The 19,775-nt window shown below is 39.3% G+C and overlaps 1 protein-coding gene across 1 annotated transcript in view; it reads left to right on the top strand.

Annotated features, from left to right (window-relative positions):
* The first annotated feature begins 970 nt into the window (after positions 1–970).
* The window catches only part of FOXO1 (forkhead box O1), a 43,808-nt gene continuing 25,003 nt past the window's right edge, over positions 971–19,775 (top strand). Inside the window, exon 1 of the mRNA XM_015818674.1 lies at positions 971–1,534. Within this exon, the coding sequence (XP_015674160.1) occupies positions 971–1,534 (564 nt within the window). The remainder of the gene's footprint in view (positions 1,535–19,775) is intronic.

Genomic DNA, 19,775 nt, shown 5'->3' on the forward strand with positions numbered 1-19,775 from the left:
ATATATATATATATATATATATATATATATATATATATATATATATATATATATATATATATATATATATATATATATATATATATATATATATATATATATATATATATATATATTGATGATCTCACAAGGCGATCGATTTAAATCTTAAAACAGATTTGAAAAACGGCTTTTAGAGCTCCGAAGAGCAGCCAGCCTTTTCGCCCGGCGGGCGCTCTTCGCATACATACACCCTCCGCCCGCACATCCTGCCTGGCTCACCGCAGCCGCACCCTCGCATCCCCGCGGCCTCTCTCTCGCGCGCGCACGAGGGGGGGGGAGCTCCATCCACACGACGCGAAAGGGGAGCAGAGTTCCCGAGGCGACCGGAGCCTCGGCGGACCCAGACCTGGAAGAAAAGACGAGACGCTGGGCTGGCCCTGAGCGGCCGGAGGGGGGGGGGAAGACTTCAAGAAGTCCCCACAACTCGCCGCGGGCCGCGCTTCCCCCCCCCTTTTGGCTTGGACTGCGAAAGTCCAGAAGTGTGTGTGTGTGTCTGTGTGTCTGTGTGCGTGTGTATGGGGGGGGGGGAGGGAAATGCCCCGACGTGCTTCTCTCCCCAGCGCAGAGGAGAGCGCCTCCCGCCTCCCCTCCGCCCAGGCGGGCAAAGCCTTAGGGGCGTTTCTTTCGGCCTTTGGGCCGCCCCCTCGTGCTCGTCCCTTAGGCCCGGGCGGAGTGGGCGGCGCTGGTGCTCGATCCTCAGCCAGGACGCCGAGCTAACTGCGTGAGCCCTGCCCGCCTGTCGCCCAGCCAGCCCAGCCAGGCAGCGAACGAGCAAGCCAGCGGCCGCGGGACGGAGTTGGGAGTTTTGTCAAGTGGCGTCTGGCGCTCCACGGGGGAGGCTGCTGGCCAGACGACGAAGCCGCCCGCCCGGCTCAAGAAAGCTCGCTCTTTCTCCCCCACCCCCCGCTCCTCCGCCGCCTCCCTCGCCATGGCCGAGGCGCCTCACCCCGTGGAGACCGACCCTGATTTCCAGCCGCTGGCCCGCCCGAGGTCCTGCACTTGGCCTCTACCCCGTCCGGAGCTCGCCCCGTCCAGTCCGGGACAGACGCCCACCGCAACTCCGGCGAGGGCCGCGTCCCCGTCCCGCTGCGGGCGGGTTACGGCCCTCGGCGCCTCCTCTGCCGGCGCTGACCTGCTGAGCTTGCTGGAAGCGGGCGGAGGCGACGGCTTCGAGGCGGGCGCGGGCAGCTCCGGAGCGGCAGACCTCGGCGTTTCGGGCGGCTGCCTTTGCGGGGAGTTCCCGTGCCTCCAGCACCCCCAGCCGCCGCAGCATGCCGGGCCCGCCGCCTTGGCCTCGGTGACGGGCCCTCGCAAGAGCAGCTCTTCCCGCCGCAACGCTTGGGGCAACTTGTCCTACGCGGACCTCATCACGAAGGCGATCGAAAGCGCCCCGGAGAAGCGGCTCACTCTCTCCCAGATCTACGAGTGGATGGTCAAGAACGTGCCGTACTTCAAGGACAAGGGGGACAGCAACAGCTCCGCCGGGTGGAAGGTTAGCAGGCCTTGGGGGTGGGTGGGTGGGTGGGGGGTGGCATTGCCCCTCGCCCGTCCAACTCTAGCCAACTTTGCTTTGGCGTGTAGGAAGTGCGGAAAGGCTACAAACTCTGCCTCGCCGAGAGGTAACGTGAGGCCGGCAGAGGAGAGGAAAGGAGAGGAGGAGGGAAGTGGAAAGAGCCGCGCAACAGCTGCCCAAGAGCCTTGTCGTTTCCTCCGCTTCCTGCCCTCCCGAATCTGCAGAGAGCCGGCGGGATAATCTCTAGTTCAGCGTTTCTCAACCTTGACAATTTTAAGGCATGTGGACTTCAACTCCCAGAATTCCACAGCCAGCATTGCTGGCTGTGGAATTCTGGGAGTTGAAGTCCACATGCCTTAAAATTGTCAAGGTTGAGAAACACTGCCTAGTTGGCTCGTATGCATCGGTCGCCTTTTCCCTTCCTATTGATTCTGGGGGTGTCTAGGGGTGTGGGGTATTCGTGGACTTTTCGTTTTCCCTCTTTCTTCTTGGTGTTGGCAAAGGAGGAGCCGCTCGGGCAGGGCTAGGTTGAAGAAGGGTCCCCAGATCCTTCGGTCTTTTTTCCTGTCTTTGTCCCAGTTGCTATACATAACTCGCTAGACAGCTGGTTTCAAGCACAGCTGTGTCATTTCCTCTGGTATTTTTTTGGAGAGGCCCTTTCGCGATCCAGGCACTTGAGCAGTTTTTGCTTGACTTAACGGCAGCCTTTCCGAACTTGATGCTCTTTGAGTCTTTCACGCTCCCACATGATAGTCCAACACATCTGGAGGGCCTCGCATTGGCTAAGGTTGGATTGAGGAATAACTGGAGATTACAGGTTTAGCTGTATTGCAAAGTTGACTTCTTTCTCGATATTTGCTTCCACATTGTACCAAGGCAGATTTTTCTTCCTGCTCTGAAATCTACCTGAGTTCATAGCCATGGTCAGTTAATCCACGTTAAGCATCTATATCTGATGGCTTTGAGAAAGTACAAACTAGGAGAAACAAATACTGTAGAACAGTAAACTGTATATTGTTGAGTACTGTATACTCAACAGTATAGGGTTGGGGTTTTTTTAGAAAGGTACTGCTACACTCATACTTTATTGATGTATCTTGGTGCAGATGTTACCTAATGGAGGGAAATGATTAATTGAGATGCTTGAGCTTTTGAGGGTTCTTTCCAATGGGCAAGATATTACAGCTTACTAATATTTGAGACTTTCTCTTGGGAATGGATATGTTTTGTTGGCTCCTGAATGGTCACTAGCTGTTTAAGTCCAATAATATAGTGTATGAATATTATCTCCACACTTTCCAAAGGAAAAAAATGGAGTTGAGCACTGACATTTTTTGGTAAAAGGAAAAGAACAAAATTATTAGTATAGCAAGGAGATATGGTGCTGATTCACAACAAATTCCCAGTGTTATAATGTGACAATTAGGGGAAAAAATGACAAATGCAGTGGCAATCTTCATCAATTAGCCTTTTGAAAAGTGTGCCCAATATTGCCAATCCCAGAAGGATATTATATGGAAATATATGAGCTGTGGAACTTCTTGGTAGCAGGTCATTTGAGAAAAGAAATAGTTTGTTGGCTTTCCCATTTCTGGGGGAAAAAAACTAGTTAGTTTTTATTTGTTTATTTGTTATTTGTCATTATTTGTTTAGCTAACATATTATTAAACAAAACATAATCCCCAGATTTAAAGTTTAGTTTCATATTAAATTAGCTTTAATTAATTCAATATTTGCAGTTCTAATAAATAGATCCTGTAAATACAATGAACAGGCTAATAGTTTTCAATTTCAGCAAGGAAAAATAGGAAACACACTTCAATAAAGTCATGGGCAATCCAGTAAAGTAACTGTTCAAATGTTTACGGATTGTTGAGATTAAATGTTCAGTAGGAAACTATTTCCAGTTTCCTTTTGTATGGACGTAATTTCAAATATAATTGCTCTCTCTTGTTTATGTAGACAGTCATAATTTGAGTATGTCACAAATACTGAACTTCTTTACAGAAATCTGGTATGTCTAATACCGTATGAAAGCAGGAAGTTCCTACCTTTAACAAGTTTAGACAAAAAATACTTTTCTCAGTGAAGGTAAACATTATTTTACCCAGGAAAATGTATGCTGATAAATATTTTTACATAGCATGGCTGTGTAAGGTTCTAGCTGCTGATGCCTACTGAATAAGGTCAACACAGAGTGAAAACACATGTACAATATTCAGTATTCAGTAAAATGCATCTATTGTGTCTTATTCTCAGTGTTTGAATTGCTTAAAAAGTCAATATAAATATTTGTGTGCAATTTTGTTTGAAGTGTTCCGCAATATTTGCATTATTTGGCAAGTACTTTTCCTTGAAATGCCATTTTTATACAATTCTCTAGAGAGTACATTTGATGGTATATGCATTTTTAAAAATTGGAAATCAGGGACTACTACATTCCAGTTTATACTGGGAAAGTTCAGCATAATTTGGTTCATATTAAATTCAGATCAAATGAATGTCTTCTTCCCAGACACAAATAATTGTCTTGCATTTGACTGATTCAAAACCAAATGGCACTTATACTTATTCCATTACATTTCTATTCAGCAATTTTTAGCATTCAAGTAAAATCTAGTTTTGATAAATCTTGGTAATATATGTACTTTGAAATAATTATACATGATAATAATAAAAAAAACCTGTCTTTCTTGAGTGCTGGTATAATGCTTGAGCCAGGCATTCCTGGCTGTCAATACTTTTTACCTCTTAAAAGATTAAAATGCTCCTACAATATAGTACATTCCCTAGTTTTAAAACTTAAATCATTGCAAAAATAACTGATCAGACTGCAGTTTGGCTTAGCAAAAGCTGCAGCTTTCGAAATTTTGTTCCATGTGGTATCTGTATCCCTTGAATCATATAATAATTACAGTAGTATGGATAAAATTAGAGAAACTGGATCTGGACTGTAAGAATCCTGATGACCACTAGATGGCAGGAAAGAGACACAGAAAACTCCACTTTGTTTACTCCCATCTAGTAATTGTCTTGGGGTTTGCAGGCCAGATCCGATGACCTTAGAAAAAAATAAGCAGCCTCTGTGTAAAATCTGCATATAGATCACAGCCTACTGCTCGCTCTGCTGCAGAAATGCTGTTTGAGTCATCTGAGATTTCTGTCAGTAAAAGCAGCTAGAAGTAGTTTTCAGTGATTTGCCCTCTTTTTTGCATTTCCAAACTGTTCTGGAGGCTTCAAAACAACATAGAAAATGGTATGATGAATTGTTCAGAGAAGAGGAATTGCCAAAGTGCTATCTTTTTTTTTTTCTGCTCACGGTGGCCTCTTGTACAAAGATGGATTTCAAATAGATAACAAATTGTGTTTAAAATTCTGTATTTCCTTCTGTGGTTTTGGTGATAATAACCTAATAAATCTAATCCTCAACTATCTCTGACAAAGGACAGTTTTGTGCTTTGAGCGCCAAGAAATTTGTGTGAATCAGTTTATTTGAGTCGTAAAAAATGAATTGTAACCTATCCAGGTTATATGTCAATAGCAATTTGTTCCATTTTTATAGAGGAACTGGCTTCGAAAGATGATTTGGTATGATAGGATTAAAAGGAGACTCCTAATATAAGGTGTGAGTCTTCGTCAGTGTTTCAGCACCGCAAACATCCTTGATGTAGCTATTCACACCTCTCAATGCCCTCTGTCTGAACTGATGGATTTATCAATTTGATTTTTGAATATAAGTTTTACTCAAAAAGTAAATCAAATAAGATAGATTTACTCATCCATATGTCAAAGTGATAATGTAGATTTCATTGTGCTCTATATTCATAAATCAGTACAGACGGTGTTGATGACAAACTACCTGTTACTGATGAAAATTATGTAAAATCTGTGTATTTGATTCAGCTTACTTGTTTCCTGGACTGAAAATTGAGGACAATATTATAACTATCAAAAATAGGAGCTTCAGCATATGCATGTGAATTAGATATTCCATATTAGAAAGGAATATACCAACAAAGCAGCAATTCTTCTCAGTTTTGTGAAGAGAGATCATCTGTTTCCTGAATATTTTTACTTTCTTGTTGCTTAAAGTACTGCAATTGTTGCTAATGAAAACTGTGACTCTCCCATGCTTAACTGTTCTTTAAGCTTTTGGGCAAAAGTTGGCAACTGGCTGTTTGGAGCTATAATTCCTGTAAAGTCAAGCCAGGATAGTCAGTGGTCAGGATAACCTGAAGTTTAGAAATATCCAGGAATTACAATTGTATCCTTTAGGGGTCATTTTAGTAATTTTGAAAAGTGAAAAAGTATAGTAGTTGCTCTGCTTCTGATGTATATGAATATGTCTCCACACCTCAGCAAAAAAGGATTAAATGATACGGTTCTACTTCTCTTCAGAGTGGACTTTTTAAAATGAGTTTTTAAAGGAGATAGGACTGTATAACAATATACCGTCACACAGAATATTTTGAAACAGTATACTAATTTTTGTTTGAAAACAACAAAAGAGTTTCATTGCACCCACTTTCTGAAATACTACGGTTGCCTCAAGAAGATAAAAAATTATCCTCATCTGGTTGTGACCACCTGTTCCAAGTTGTAGCACATGAACTAAAAAAGCCTCTTTTGTTTTCTGATCTTTTCATATTTTTAAATTATTTTGGTTGGGGTAAAGCTCTTTTGTATAGGCTGGGCAGGAGAGAAAAATCCTACTTCTTTTCCAAGTTTTTTTGCAACTTGGAGAACTTTGGTGAAAAAGAATATCAGTGGACAGTGGCATTATTGTGAAGCTCCGATGGGCCTTTCAAGTGAAGTGAGAAATGAATTCTGAATTACCTGCATGGGTCTGAGGCACAGACATAAGAAAGTATAAAACTGATAATTTCTTTGTCTGCAGCTCTGATTTCCTGGTTACATTTGACACTTTGATAATCTCTCATTAGAGTGGAAAAAATGACAGCCTCTTATAGGAAACAATATACTAACGATGTCTCCCCCTCATTCTGTTCTCGAAAAGTAAAAAGCTGCATCAGGTGCTTGTATTTCTTTAAATCCCAGTCATCCTATGTTGGAAAATTACATTTTTCTTTTAAACAAACCTTGCGTATATTTCCGATGCTGGAGAAATGGAAATCACTGGTCCGGTGTTATAATATTGAAGATACTATTTTTGCGTTATTGGTTCATTCATGCAACACAAGTTCATCAGATTGTCTGTGTATTAGGCTTCCATGATGTATGCTGGTGTTTCAGCTGAAGCTCACAGTCATGTCTTCCAAATTCAGGTGGAAGCTGAAGTTCTTAATGTCTCACAACAACTCTTCATTAATAAAATATGAAATAAAATATTTTAGGATCTGTTACCTGTTTAATCTGCATGCTCATTGCAACACTGAACATAAGTTTTATAACAAAATGGTGGCAATAAATTTGCTTACTCCTGAATAGACTTCTCTGCAGAAAAAAATGCTGGTCTGTTATACGTGAATTCAAAGCCCACTAATAAGAAGGTTCACGGAAGCAGAAAAAATACGCTATGTTTAGAACATCTTAAATTGTTATTAGTAAATAAATCATTGGATGTTGCTTGTTTATTTAAATGATTTATGTGGCCACCTATCTTGGGACTACGACTCTGCACTAATTTACCAATTAAATTAAATGAGAAAAAGATGTCAGTGTTACCCATATAAATTATTTGCATGAAAAATGCTGAGTTTCAGGGCTTTTCCTCTTTGGCAAATTGATTGGTTTTTATGCTGCAGCCATCCCCTCCCCATAAGAATAACAAAACACCTGGCATCCTTCACCTGCATACTGTGCCTTGCTGTCCACTTTGCAAGCTTATAAAAGACATGTGAATTTCCAGCACTTCATATCTGAGAAACTGCTTTTAATATCAGAAATAGCATATTTTTCACTTTGATACACTATTTGTATTGGTTTTATTATATTATTATGTTATTACACTTTAGTATATATTATACTATATTAGATTATATTTTATTATACATCATATTTAAAATATATATATGCTGACCATCTCAATGATACAGCGACTCCAGGTAGCTTACAATTTATTATGATTTTATATAATCTAATAATAACTTTCTAATGTTATTTTATATTTCTTTGCCCGAGAAGATGTTGTTGCTTGGCATAGCACAATTAACTATAAAATTATGAAATATTTATTCAGTAGAAACTATTTTGAATGTTTTTCAGGGTAAATCAGGCCCTTTTTTCTATATATACTGTATTTTCTTAAAAATAGACTGTAAAAGATTTGTATACCTGCGTATGAAATCACTTTTTATTTAGAAATCAGGGAACCTTGGCTGATGTCAAAAAAATAATAAGTTAGACTGCATTTGGTTAGTACTTGATTGGGAGGTCACTACAAAAGAGCAGGCCTATAAGAGGCTGGGGAATTAAAAACGTAAAATAAAGCAGGGACAACCACTTCTGTAATGCCGCCAAGAAAACTACAGATATGAGCACATCACGAGCAGTTGAGCTCAACTTGACTTCACTTACAAGTTTAAGAATGGTAATTGAAGACATGGATTTGATTTTGAAGCCTGTCTATTGTACAATCTAATAGTTGTAACAGTGTTAGTACTAGTTTTATTATACTTTTTGTATAATAATAATAACTACAACACTAATAACACTAGCATAATAAGAATAATGCTAAGAATATCTTTTTGTAACTAAAAAGGGATGGACTTGTCTGCAATTCATTTTTTTTCTCCTTTTTTTCCCAATATAAGTAATAATAATTTATTAAATTTACATGCCACCCCATTCCCATTGGCTCTGTTATTTCCCAGCTTTCATTATTTTTTTCTGAATGTATTTTTTCCTGCCGCAATAGTAGAAGAAAATCATGAGCAAATCTTTCTGCTCTGGGGTCCTTTTTGCTACTTTTTCCCACATTACTAGAGAAGTGGTAAGAAAAGTGTACTTGCGTGTCTAAATGCTAATTGAGGACACAGGTGTAAATTTGTAACCTGCCCAGTGTACAGCTTAAAGAGCTGCAATGTTAAAAGCAGACCCCAAAGGGAATTTATTACTATTAAATAGCTTGGAAACGACAGCATGCTGCTATCCAATAATTGACTGCCAAGAGGCATGTTTAAAAATATTTTTTCAGGATATGCTTTCCCATGTTTTACTGCCTCAACATTTCCTCCGACTGATTACTGTAATGATTCTTCTTTTATATGCTTGCTTTTATATGCTTGCCCAGCAATTTAAAGCTAGTCCTGTTAGATGGAAATTACAAGAAAGATTACTGATTGTGCTATCCCTATACTTCTCTCTCTCTCTCTCTCTCTCTCTTTCGCTGTGTGTGACTATCACTATTAAATCTGTCTTATCCAGAGAAAATTAAACATAATATTGTATTCCCAGAGCCCATCTTTCTTAGAGAAGCAAGAACATGGATGATTATCATCATTTAGTGAAACTATGCATCTAAATGCATTTGAGTGTACATTTTACCTAAACATATGGTTAACATGGTTTTCTGGTACTTCTGTGCTAACACTTCTCTAATACTGGTATCCTTGTAGAGGCATGAAGAGGGAGTCAGCCATGTGATCAAAATCTCTCTTTTAAGGGGTATAATATGTAATGTGCATAAAAAGGTTGGGGGTTCACTCATGCAGTTGTGGCTACCATCTTGACTTTTTTTTGATATACACACCTCACAGATGCTCTGTGTTCTAGGGTCATTTGATTTTTATGGACTCAAGTGATGTCATTGTGGCCGTTTGCATTTTAAAGTGTTTTTTAAAATAAATTTCCTGTAATTTTGTGTAGCTTTTATGGGTGAGTAAGTTCTGGCAGTGTTGTGAACGGCCTCTACATCCTTAAATTTGTTTTTTTTATTAATGTACTTAATTTATACCCCTCTTTTCTATCCAGTCAGGATGATCAGGCTGACTCGCATAAAGACATACAAAACAATATTCAAAGATGGGATTACATTTTTTAAAATGACGTCATAAAACAGGGGTGTCAAACTGCTGGCCCGCAAGCCGGATGCGTCATGCCAAAACCGCGCCCACCCCATTGCCGGCAATGGAGAAAAAGTCGCGATAAGTTGCGAGTTTGTCATAATAGACCTGATTGAAGAACCAAGATTTAATTTCTTTTCCAAAAGTTATGAGCCTCGTGAACAGACACACCTGTAAGGAAGAACACTTAAGTGATTCAGAAGAAGGCATTCTTTTGCATACCAAAGGGGGAAAAAACCCACCTCCAAAAGGAGAGGTATTTTCAAGAGAAATTTTACTTCTTGATAGTAATCCTGTGACTCAGTACATTGGAAGAAGAATGTCATAAACACTAAATGAGTCAAGTTTAGTCATTCCTTTGTATATTATATAAGTCTCATTGATTAAGACCAATAATAATATTTCAAGAATGATGTATGTCTGCTTTATTTCAAAAGCAAGATAATCTCAGAGTTTAAATGTAATGTTAAGCCCAGCTTGTTAAACAAATATCCTTTTGGACAGAAATACTAAATATAAATTCTTAAAACGTTTGCATCAAATTCACAAGTGTACATTTCATAAAGTACATTAGAGTACATTACCATTTTTACTTTTTTAAAGTTTCTCTTGTTTTTATTTATTTATAGATTTATTAGATTTTTATCCCACCTGTATTACTTTATAAGTCATTCAAAGAGATTAAACATTTCATCAGGGATGGAATGTTGGCTTCACTGATTGAGGAAAACTAGTATTTGAAAATATACCATATTTGTTCCTGGTCCTTTTCAGTTTATCATTTCATCTAAATTTAAAGTGTGCATTTAGTTTTTAAATGTGCCATTCTGTTAGTTCCTGCCAAGTGATTGTTCTGGAAAATAAAAAGCATTTCCCAAATTGGCAATGTAGTTATGAAAATCTATAGTAAATAACTATAAATAGTAAAATAACATTAAAAAACCCATTACATAATTACAAAATTAGAACCACAGAAAACAACAAAATATATAATCTGACTATAACAAACTTCAGACTCTAGTGCAGGGGTGTTAAACTGCCGGCCCGTGGGCCAGATGCATCACGCACAGGCCACGCCCACCCCAGCTCCGCGAAGACAAAAAAATTCACGATACATTGCGATACATCATGTGACGCAATCGAGTTTTACACCCGTGCTCTAGTTCCTCAGAGGTTGCTCGTTAATACAAGGGTATGCAAAAAACAGCAATGTATTTTTGGATAAGAGAAGCAGTTTTCTTATCCAAAAGCAGCTGAATCCAGGGGGTGTGCACTCAATTAAAAATAAACAGTGGCTTTCTTGTTCATTTTATTTATTAGATTTTTTTTTACCCCATCTTTATTATTCATAAACAGCTCAAGGGATTGAACATACCTAATACTCCTTCCTTCTCTTATTTTCCCCACAACAACAACAACCCCGTGAGGTAGGTTGGATTGAGAGTGAGTGAGTGATTGACCCAGTCACCTAGCCGACTTTCATGCCTAAGGTAAGATTAGAACTCACAGTTTCCTGGTTTCTAGCCCAGCCATTCGTTACGATTTTTTTCAGGGATTTACCCCAAGGAAGAGGAAATCTCACTAGATAAGCCTTCAGCAAATTTTAAAAAATGCCACTTTAAAGAGTTCCTAAACAGTGCCTTTATTTCAGATCTTTCAATAAAGAGAGGGTAAGGGGCTCAACATTATATATCGATTAACAGCCTAATGACTGTGTTTTTCTCCAGTGGAACTTCTGGATGCTTCTGCATACAGGCCACCCTGCCACGGTCTAATCATGATTGCGTAAAACTGTTGCTAGACCAGGGGTAGGCAACCTTGGCTCTTTTATGACTCGTGGACTTCAACTCCCAGAATTCCTGAGCCAGCCATGTTGAGGGGAAAGGGAGAGGTTTCCAAGCTGAGCCATGCTGGCTCAGGAATTCTGGGAGTTGAAGTCCACGAGTCATAAAAGAGCCAAGGTTGCCTACCCCTGTGCTAGACCAATAAAGGGGAATATTTGTAGCTCAGGGTTGAAATAAGGAGTACCTGGTGCTCTCTGAGCTTGATTGTTTTCTTGCTGACATTTCATTATCCAAACTAAGTAACATCACCAATAGTAAGGAGTGGGGTTTGCTCTCAGTTTATTCTCCTTCTGTATCAACTGAGAGCAAGCCCCACTCCTTACTATCACTGATGATGTTACCTAGTTTGGGTAATAAAATGTCTGCAAGAAAACAACCAAGCACAGTGAGCATTGAGGGCCTCTCACTGTTGCTAGATCAGACTGACTTAGCAATACTTGTAGCTTGTATGTTAGGTGTAGTGAAACGTTTCTACTATCACTAGTAGTAGTAATTTAGATGCAGCTGAAAATCGAGGAGTCCTTGCAGACCTGATCTTTTAATGGGAGGGGCAACTGTATGCAAAATAGGCTGAACTCTGCCCAAAACTAAATACTGCTTTTCTGCTTGCCGTTCACATTCTGGTGTTTTTCTCTCTCCCTCTCTTTTTTTTTTTCAACTGAGCTGGGGAAATTACAGATGAGTAATAATTCTGATGTGATTCTTAAACAGAATCCCTACGTTGTTCAGATGTCATTTTCTCTTACTATTTGGGATTGGATGGGGAATCTATCTGAACTCTCATTTTTTTAACAGCATTGCTATTTTTAATAGGCTTGTCACTTTAAGAAAAAATAAAGGAAATAATTGAAATATCCCTCTACTGTTATACCCCTAGAGATATATAAACATGAGGAGGGAGATTGTTCTGGCCTTCCTTCTATATTAACTGTAGAAAAGAGATCTATGTGGCTCAACTTTAGTGAGACTGTTCAAGGGTCAAATCAGTAGTGATTTGATAATAGCTTAATCTGGACTAGCAAGAAGTAGTAAAATAGGGTGAAGCTGCAAACAGGCATTTAGATGCATTAGGAAAGATCTTTGTTTATCAGAAATAATGTAGTTTATTAAAATACATTTCTGTGGGTATTAAAAATATAACAGCCTAAGACAATAAAACCTTAAGAACAGATGCGCATCCACTTAATAGACATGGTGATTGGGCCAACTGCATTTAAAAATTGAGGGAACAATTAGTTAAGAATGAATTCTGAATACATATTACATAACAGTTGTGATGGAAGAGCATTGATTGGTAATACAGTTCTATATTAGAAGAATTTTGATTTTAGTTCTACTTTTAGTAGCTTCTAATTGATTAAAAAAAGCTATTACACATTTTATGCTAAAGGACTCAGGAACGGAAAGCTGAACCCAAGTTTAGTATTTTACCAGTACCATAAATATATGCTGCCTACTAATGAATAAAAATATAAATTCTCACACTTTCTTTTGCTACCCTTAATGTGATGGATGAAATTGAAAACATGTGATTTTAATTGTTGGTAACAAAATATATAGAATGCTAAGAGCAATAGCCCAGCAGAGTTTGGTCGAAACAATGGATAAAGTCTCATGGCAGGGTTGAGAAAGCAATAGAAAACAGGGTGACATAAAATATAGAATAGCTAATTGCAAGCCAGGGCCCAAGTTAGGAAGTCAGAGAAACTGGAAAAGCCATTTCAGAGAAACAAATAAAAGAGGAAGTGGGAAAATCAAAAGGTAGGGAAAGTGGAAAAACAGAATACCGTGTTTCCCTGAAAGTAAGGCCTACTCTGAAAATAAGCCCTAGCTTGATTTTTTTGGGATGGGCCTAAAATAAGCCCTACCCCAAAAATAAGCCCTAGTTTTGAGGTGAGGCACACACTTAAAAAATCAAGCTGGGTGGGGGTGTGGAGCTGCCCCACGTGCCCTGCACACACTTACCTTGCAGCCAGGCCTCTCCTTGCCAGCCCACTTCTTCTGCAGCATCTTCTGCAGCCAGGCCTGCATTTTTTAGTCACAGGCCTTTCCAGAAGGCCACTGCAGCTGAGAACTGAGCTATGGATTGAATCCATAGCTCGGTACTCAGTTGCACTGGCCTTCCATAAAGGCCTGACTGCAAAATTCAGGTCGAAATGCAGCTGCAGAATGAAGCTGCTCCTTCGGTCACATGGAATGGACCGGCTGGGTGGGCCTGTTGGTGCCGGAGGTGAGTATAAAAGACACCCCCCCCCCCAAAAAAATAAGACCTGGTCTTATTTTTGGGGAAACATGGGGTAGATAGTAGGGCTGACTATTCCTTCAAGTAGAGAATTGGGAGTGATACACACAAAATATTTCTGGCACTCTGTAAAGATCTGGTCTGAATAGCAAATATAATGAAACCTTGATTTAAACCACAGATTGGAAGGAAGGGGTTCATTAAATTGAGTATATCATCTGTAGTTATGCCATCATGCAAATGACCTTATTAGGCAAATTGGAACCATGGAAATGTTATCTGTTGCCTCTCAAGTCCATTGCATTGAGGCTTCACTGTGTTATGACTAATCCAAGTTAAAGAGGGTAATTGGCTTACGGCAGGGAACACATTCAAATTCCTTTTCTTCCATTGATAGGAATTGAAAATTGAATGGCATTTTATATGGTATATATAAAGTGGCAGATTCCTGTTTGATATTATAGCACATTCTGGTATTTGGTCATTGGCAGCACTGAAATATTGGCAATTAACATTCTCAGATAGTTGAGATACCAGATCTTATATTTTATAAACTGCTTTTCATAATGTAAAGTGTATATATCAGGAGAATATATAACACCTGAGAATATATCAGGTGTTATGCACTTAGGTGTACTTTACAGTTTGGAGACATATAACATTTGATTGCTGCATAAAATCAGTTTTAATTAATAGGATAGACAAGAAGAGCACTTGCCCAGTCTAGCCACTGAGCCAGCAGTTCCTGTAATCTGAAGTGAGTATATAAGTCTTAAGTGCTATTGCTATTGCCATTATTTCTGATCAGCAGTAAATCAAAGAAAAGCAATTTTGTGTACAATTTTGTCTAAATACAAAAATTGTATTTTTCACAGAATAAAAAATCAGGAGCATTCCCATTCTTGTTTATAGAGAAAGAGGTTCCTTTCTCCACTGATAGCTGAACTAGGGACCAGTCACTCCTTGTCTCTATTATATTTATTTATTTATTTATTTATTTATTTATCTGTATCCCATCTTTGTTATTTTTACAAATAACTCAAGGCGAGGAACATATTCAACACACCTTCCTCCTCCTATTTTTTCCACAATAATAGCCCCGTGAGGTATGTTGGGCTGAGAGAGAGGGATTGGCCCAAAGTCACCCAGCTGACTTTCATGCCTAAGGAGGACTTGAACTCACAATCTTCTATATCTAGCCGGGTGCCTTAACCACTAGACCAAACTGTCTCTCATGAGAAAAAGCTCCTCCCTTTGATTTGGGATTGTTCTGCACAGCTGGGTGGTCCCAGTGCAAGCCTGAGCCACTAGCCATTTCTCAAGGGCAGGAATTCACATTGTCATCTGATGGATTGGGTATGTACCATCAGGTTGTAGTTAACTCTTGGTGACATAGATAAATGATCATCATTATCTACCTAGTTCCAGTTCACTGGGAGGGCACTTCCACCTGACTTTTGCATCAAAAATAATGTTTTCTGATTTCTTCTGGGGCAAACAATGTTGTCTAGTTATGGGGGTTAACGTGCTGTATTACATGTTGTGGGAGGCCCATGGTGGCGAACCTATGGCACGTGTGCCACAGGTGGCACGCAGAGCCCTCTCTGTGGGCACGCATGCCGTTGCCCCAGTCCTAAGCCTTCAGCTGGGTTTTATAAAACCTTTTCGCTTTTGGTCTCCGCCGCCATGTGCAAAAAAAAAAAAGATTCAATCAATCAATCAATTTCAACTTCTCGCGGGGAAAAAAAAGATCTCACAAAGTTGGAATTGATTGATTGAACTTTTTAGTCCCACCCAGTCTGCCATTACCACCGCAGCCATGCCCACCCAATGGATCATGCCCACCCAATTGGCCACACCCACCCAATGGACCACGCCCACCCGGCACCTGACGATACATAAGTGGGGTTTTGGGTTGCAGTTTGGGCACTTGGTCTCTAAAAGGTTCGCCATCACTGTGGTAGGCACTACAGTTGGTTGCTATATGCTGAGGAAAGGATACCACAGAGTGCTTCCTAAGCTTGGTTGTTTTCTTACAGATATTTCATTACTAGACTAGGCAGCATCTTCAGTACTAGGTTCAATGCTAGTGAAGGATAATATCCCTTTCCCTTCCAGTCACTGGTTGATCTCCTGGACTGCATGCCCCCTTCTAAAGAAACCTTAACCAGTGAACCATTTTTTGTTTCCCCAGCGGCCCAATTAAATGCTGGATGATTTTCATTTTTTGCACAAGTTCACTGGTGGAATGATGAAAGTCTGTTTCTTTTTTTGTGGGGGGAGGGATGAACTGATGATTGGCCTTTTGTTAATCAGGTGAAATTGACAACAGTTCTGCCAGCTTCCCCTTTGAGACTAAGTGACAACCAGAATGGTAAAACTAATTATCTGGGGAAAAATAAACATAATACTGTTATCCTAGAACTCACTTTTCTTAGGGAAGCAGGTACATGATTGATGTTTAATGAAACTGTATATCAAAATGCAACTGAGTGTACATTTTAACTAAATACATCGGTAACATGATTTTCGGGTACTTCTGTATCTGATATCGCTACTCTTTGGCATCCAGAGGGAGTCAAAGAAGTAAAGATGGCGGCTGCAGTCATGTAATCGAAGTCTTCCTTCCTTCCTTCCTTCCTTCCTTCCTTCCTTCCTTCCTTCCTTCCTTCCTTCCTTCCTTCCTCCCTCCCTCCCTCCCTCCCTCCCTCCCTATTAGGCCACTGATATGAGGGGATTCTTATACGGTGACCCTCAGTAGAAGCCACATCCTTTAAGACCTGCCCAGCTTGCTTTCCCAGCATGAATGGGTGCAGCAAAGAAATATGATCACAATTAAGTCCTTTAATCCAAAGACAAAGTGGCCATCACTTTGGCCAAGTGGAAGAAGGTGATATCAGAAAAGGGATTTCTTGAATGAACTTAACTTCTCTTTGGTTTATGCATGGGAGCCAGTCAAGCAACTTAAAGCTGTGGTGTGGAAGAATTTTAAGTCTGGTCCAGCAAGTTTAGGAGGAGATGATACAGACCTTGGGCCAGATTATGTTCTCCATTCCTTTAGTTAATGCAAGACAACTTAATTTCCAGAACGTCTGGCAAATGAGTTTTAGGGTAGGATGGATGCCCATTCATCCAGAAGGCCCCAGTGATATTTACAGACACACTGCAAAAAGAAATTTGATAGTGAAGTTTATTTCTCCAGTAAAAAGAGAACATTCAAAGTTACTAGACATATATTTCATGTAAACATGATAGTTCTGGTGGAAAACCATGAAATGGCAACAAATGGAAAAGTGTTACCTGGATCCTCTGTCATAGTAAATAAATGATAATAATAGTTTTGTTCTGAAACTTGCAGATTTGCCAGACTTTCTTACCTGATAGAAAGAAGTGGGCCACCCACAGACCCAACTTTGCAAGGCAGCGTTTATTTTAAAAGCTATTGCTCTCAACAACAAAAATGGAAATCTCCCTTATGGTCAGATCTGGGTTTGTTTGTTTGTTTGTTTGTTTGTTTTTCAGTTCTGACTCAGTTTTCACCATCCTGCCCTGTTATTCCAGTGCTTAATAGAAACTGTAGGCGGAAAGAATGGAATTACTTTTCGTTTGAGAGGCAGGTAATAAGATCAAGCAGTTTTTTTAGACAGTTGAATCTTGAGATTCAGATTTCCAAGAGTAGTAGTAATAGTTGTAGACAGTCATAATGCAGGTTTCAAATATTGGTGAATAATTTATGCTTGTATGGTATAACTGCCACAGTATAATTTTTCTCTGGAATTGTATCATTTACCTCTTCCAAGTAATGTAGATGGCACTGCTACCCAAAATGATTATACTCCAGAGCTTTCTGTGTTGCTCTTTTCTGTTTTGTTCCCTAGCCCTATTTGTGGTGATATGCAATAAACACAACAAAGGGAAAAAATTATTTAAAGAAGCTTTGGAGAGTAACTATTTCTATTCTCCAAATACAGTCGATTTTCAGCTGAAGTGGCAGCTAAATTCATGAGTAGGGAAAGACAATTGGAATTATGTTACAACTACATAATTAAGGCACTTACTCTTGAATTAAAAATTTACAATATGGATTTTGTCAATCTTATCGTCTCCTGTACAGCCTGACTAGTGATTAATGTTTATTTCTTAATTAGTTGACTTAATTTTCTATATATACGTATAATGGGGAGAGGGTGTTAATTACTGTCTCTATCTTGCATAAGCTTTTCATTTCTTTATGGTAAAGCAGTGATATTTCACTGTAAAAAAAGACCATGATCCTAGGAAGCCAGTAACTAAAAAAATCTCCTGCAGGAAAGAAATGCCAGTTAAAGGAATATGAAATATTAATCACACTTAACCTGCAATTATGGATAACTGGCCAGGATGAATGAGTAGAACTTGCAATAAGGACACGTTCAATTTACTTTGCAGGAAATCCTGCTGGATATAATGTTTTTAAACATCATAGAAAGATTTGTCTTGTGTATGTCTCAGTAACCCCATTAAATCTAGCAGTGCTCATTTCCACCCCATGGAGTTTAGATTTTCATCTTGAAGTATGGGCCCATTGATTTTTTGGAAAACCTCCTCAGCAGAACAAGAAGAATCCTGTATAAATACAACCTAAATGTATGCCTTTATTCTAGAGTTAAAGAACAGTGGCCTATAAAAGGGTCTGATTTGTTTAGCCTTGTTGGATTATGTTTTTCCAATTTTTTTCCCTTTCTTAAAATTAATTAGGGGTTCTGTTGTTTCTCCTCTTAAAATGCTGTTTCCTTCTAAATTCACTCAGTGTATTGAAAACATGTCTTTTCTTTCCCAATGAATTGTGGGAAGAGGCTTTTTTTTAATGTTAGTAGCAAGGCAAATTGATTCAGTTATTTTTAAACTTTCCTGTGAAAACAGCATCTGTGAGTGTATCACAATGGGTCATGATGTATTTCCTTTACCAGGATGAAAAATAAGTCATTTATTATTTCAGCTATGACTTTTTGACTCTTGGGTCTTTTAAATCAAAATAATGCAGGATGCTAGAAGAGCAACCTGGGTACCAAAGATGCTTGTGACTTAAGAAAAAAAATATAATATACAGTATCTTCTTGCAGGTATAATGCACATAGGATAAAGCAAAATAATTTCTTTTAGCCCATCAGAACAATTCTAATTTTCTAATTCATTATAGGAGCCCAACTTTCCTGATTTCTAGAGAAGGCAAAGCCTCCTCTAAATCTCTGGATTACAGGACTCCATAACTTTAGAGGCTGATCTCCTTCATATCTAGCGTCAGTTCGCTCTCCTTGTTAGTTATCAATGTTGGCATCATGGGGAAGATCAGAATTCCCTAGCCACCATGCTAGGAATTGAAGTCCACTCATTGTTGAATTGCCACGTTTAAGAAACACTGGTTTAGTCGCTAAGACTTGTCTCCAAGAGGAAGGTGTAACAGTAATGGATGGTCTAGTGTTGAATTGGTCTAATAGACTCTTCTGTGCCGCCTTTCTTATGGCACTGATAAGCAAAATCATACAAATAAATTAATGGCTAAAAATGATCTTTGTAACTCTGAAATAACCAAGATACTTATAGTTTCCAAATCTTGTTTTCTGCTGAATTGACTGATTCCATCCCCTGATGGAAGTATCTACTAAGCCAGACCTGTAAAAACTAAAAATGAGAATCCCTAAATATAAATGTCTGGAAGTTGACCAAGGGACTATTGGAGAATCAAACCCATTTATTTTTTAAAAAAAGTTTCAATTCTCAGAAGGTCCCCAACAGATGGATTTGATGAATACATATGCTAGAATTGAGGACACTCCTATATCTATCAAGCCTTTTATTTCCAGTCAGAAAAAGACTTTCAGCAAATTTTAACTGAAGAACTTTAAGCATCTCTTATCAACATGTTGGAAGGATTATCAGTGGAGTTTTTAAACAGTGGAAGATGCACAAATGTCTAATACAGTGGTGGCGAACCTATGACACGGGTGCCAGAGGCGGCACTCAGAGCGCTTTCTGTGGGCACGCGCACCGTCGCCCCAGTCCTAGGCCTTCATCTGGGTTTTATAAAACCTTTTCACTTTAGGCCTCCGCTGCCGTGTGCAAAAAAAAAA

Source organism: Protobothrops mucrosquamatus, unplaced genomic scaffold (genome assembly GCF_001527695.2).
Source record: "Protobothrops mucrosquamatus isolate PMUCROS unplaced genomic scaffold, P.Mucros_1.0 scaffold778, whole genome shotgun sequence".
Taxonomy (NCBI): Eukaryota; Metazoa; Chordata; class Lepidosauria; order Squamata; family Viperidae; genus Protobothrops; species Protobothrops mucrosquamatus.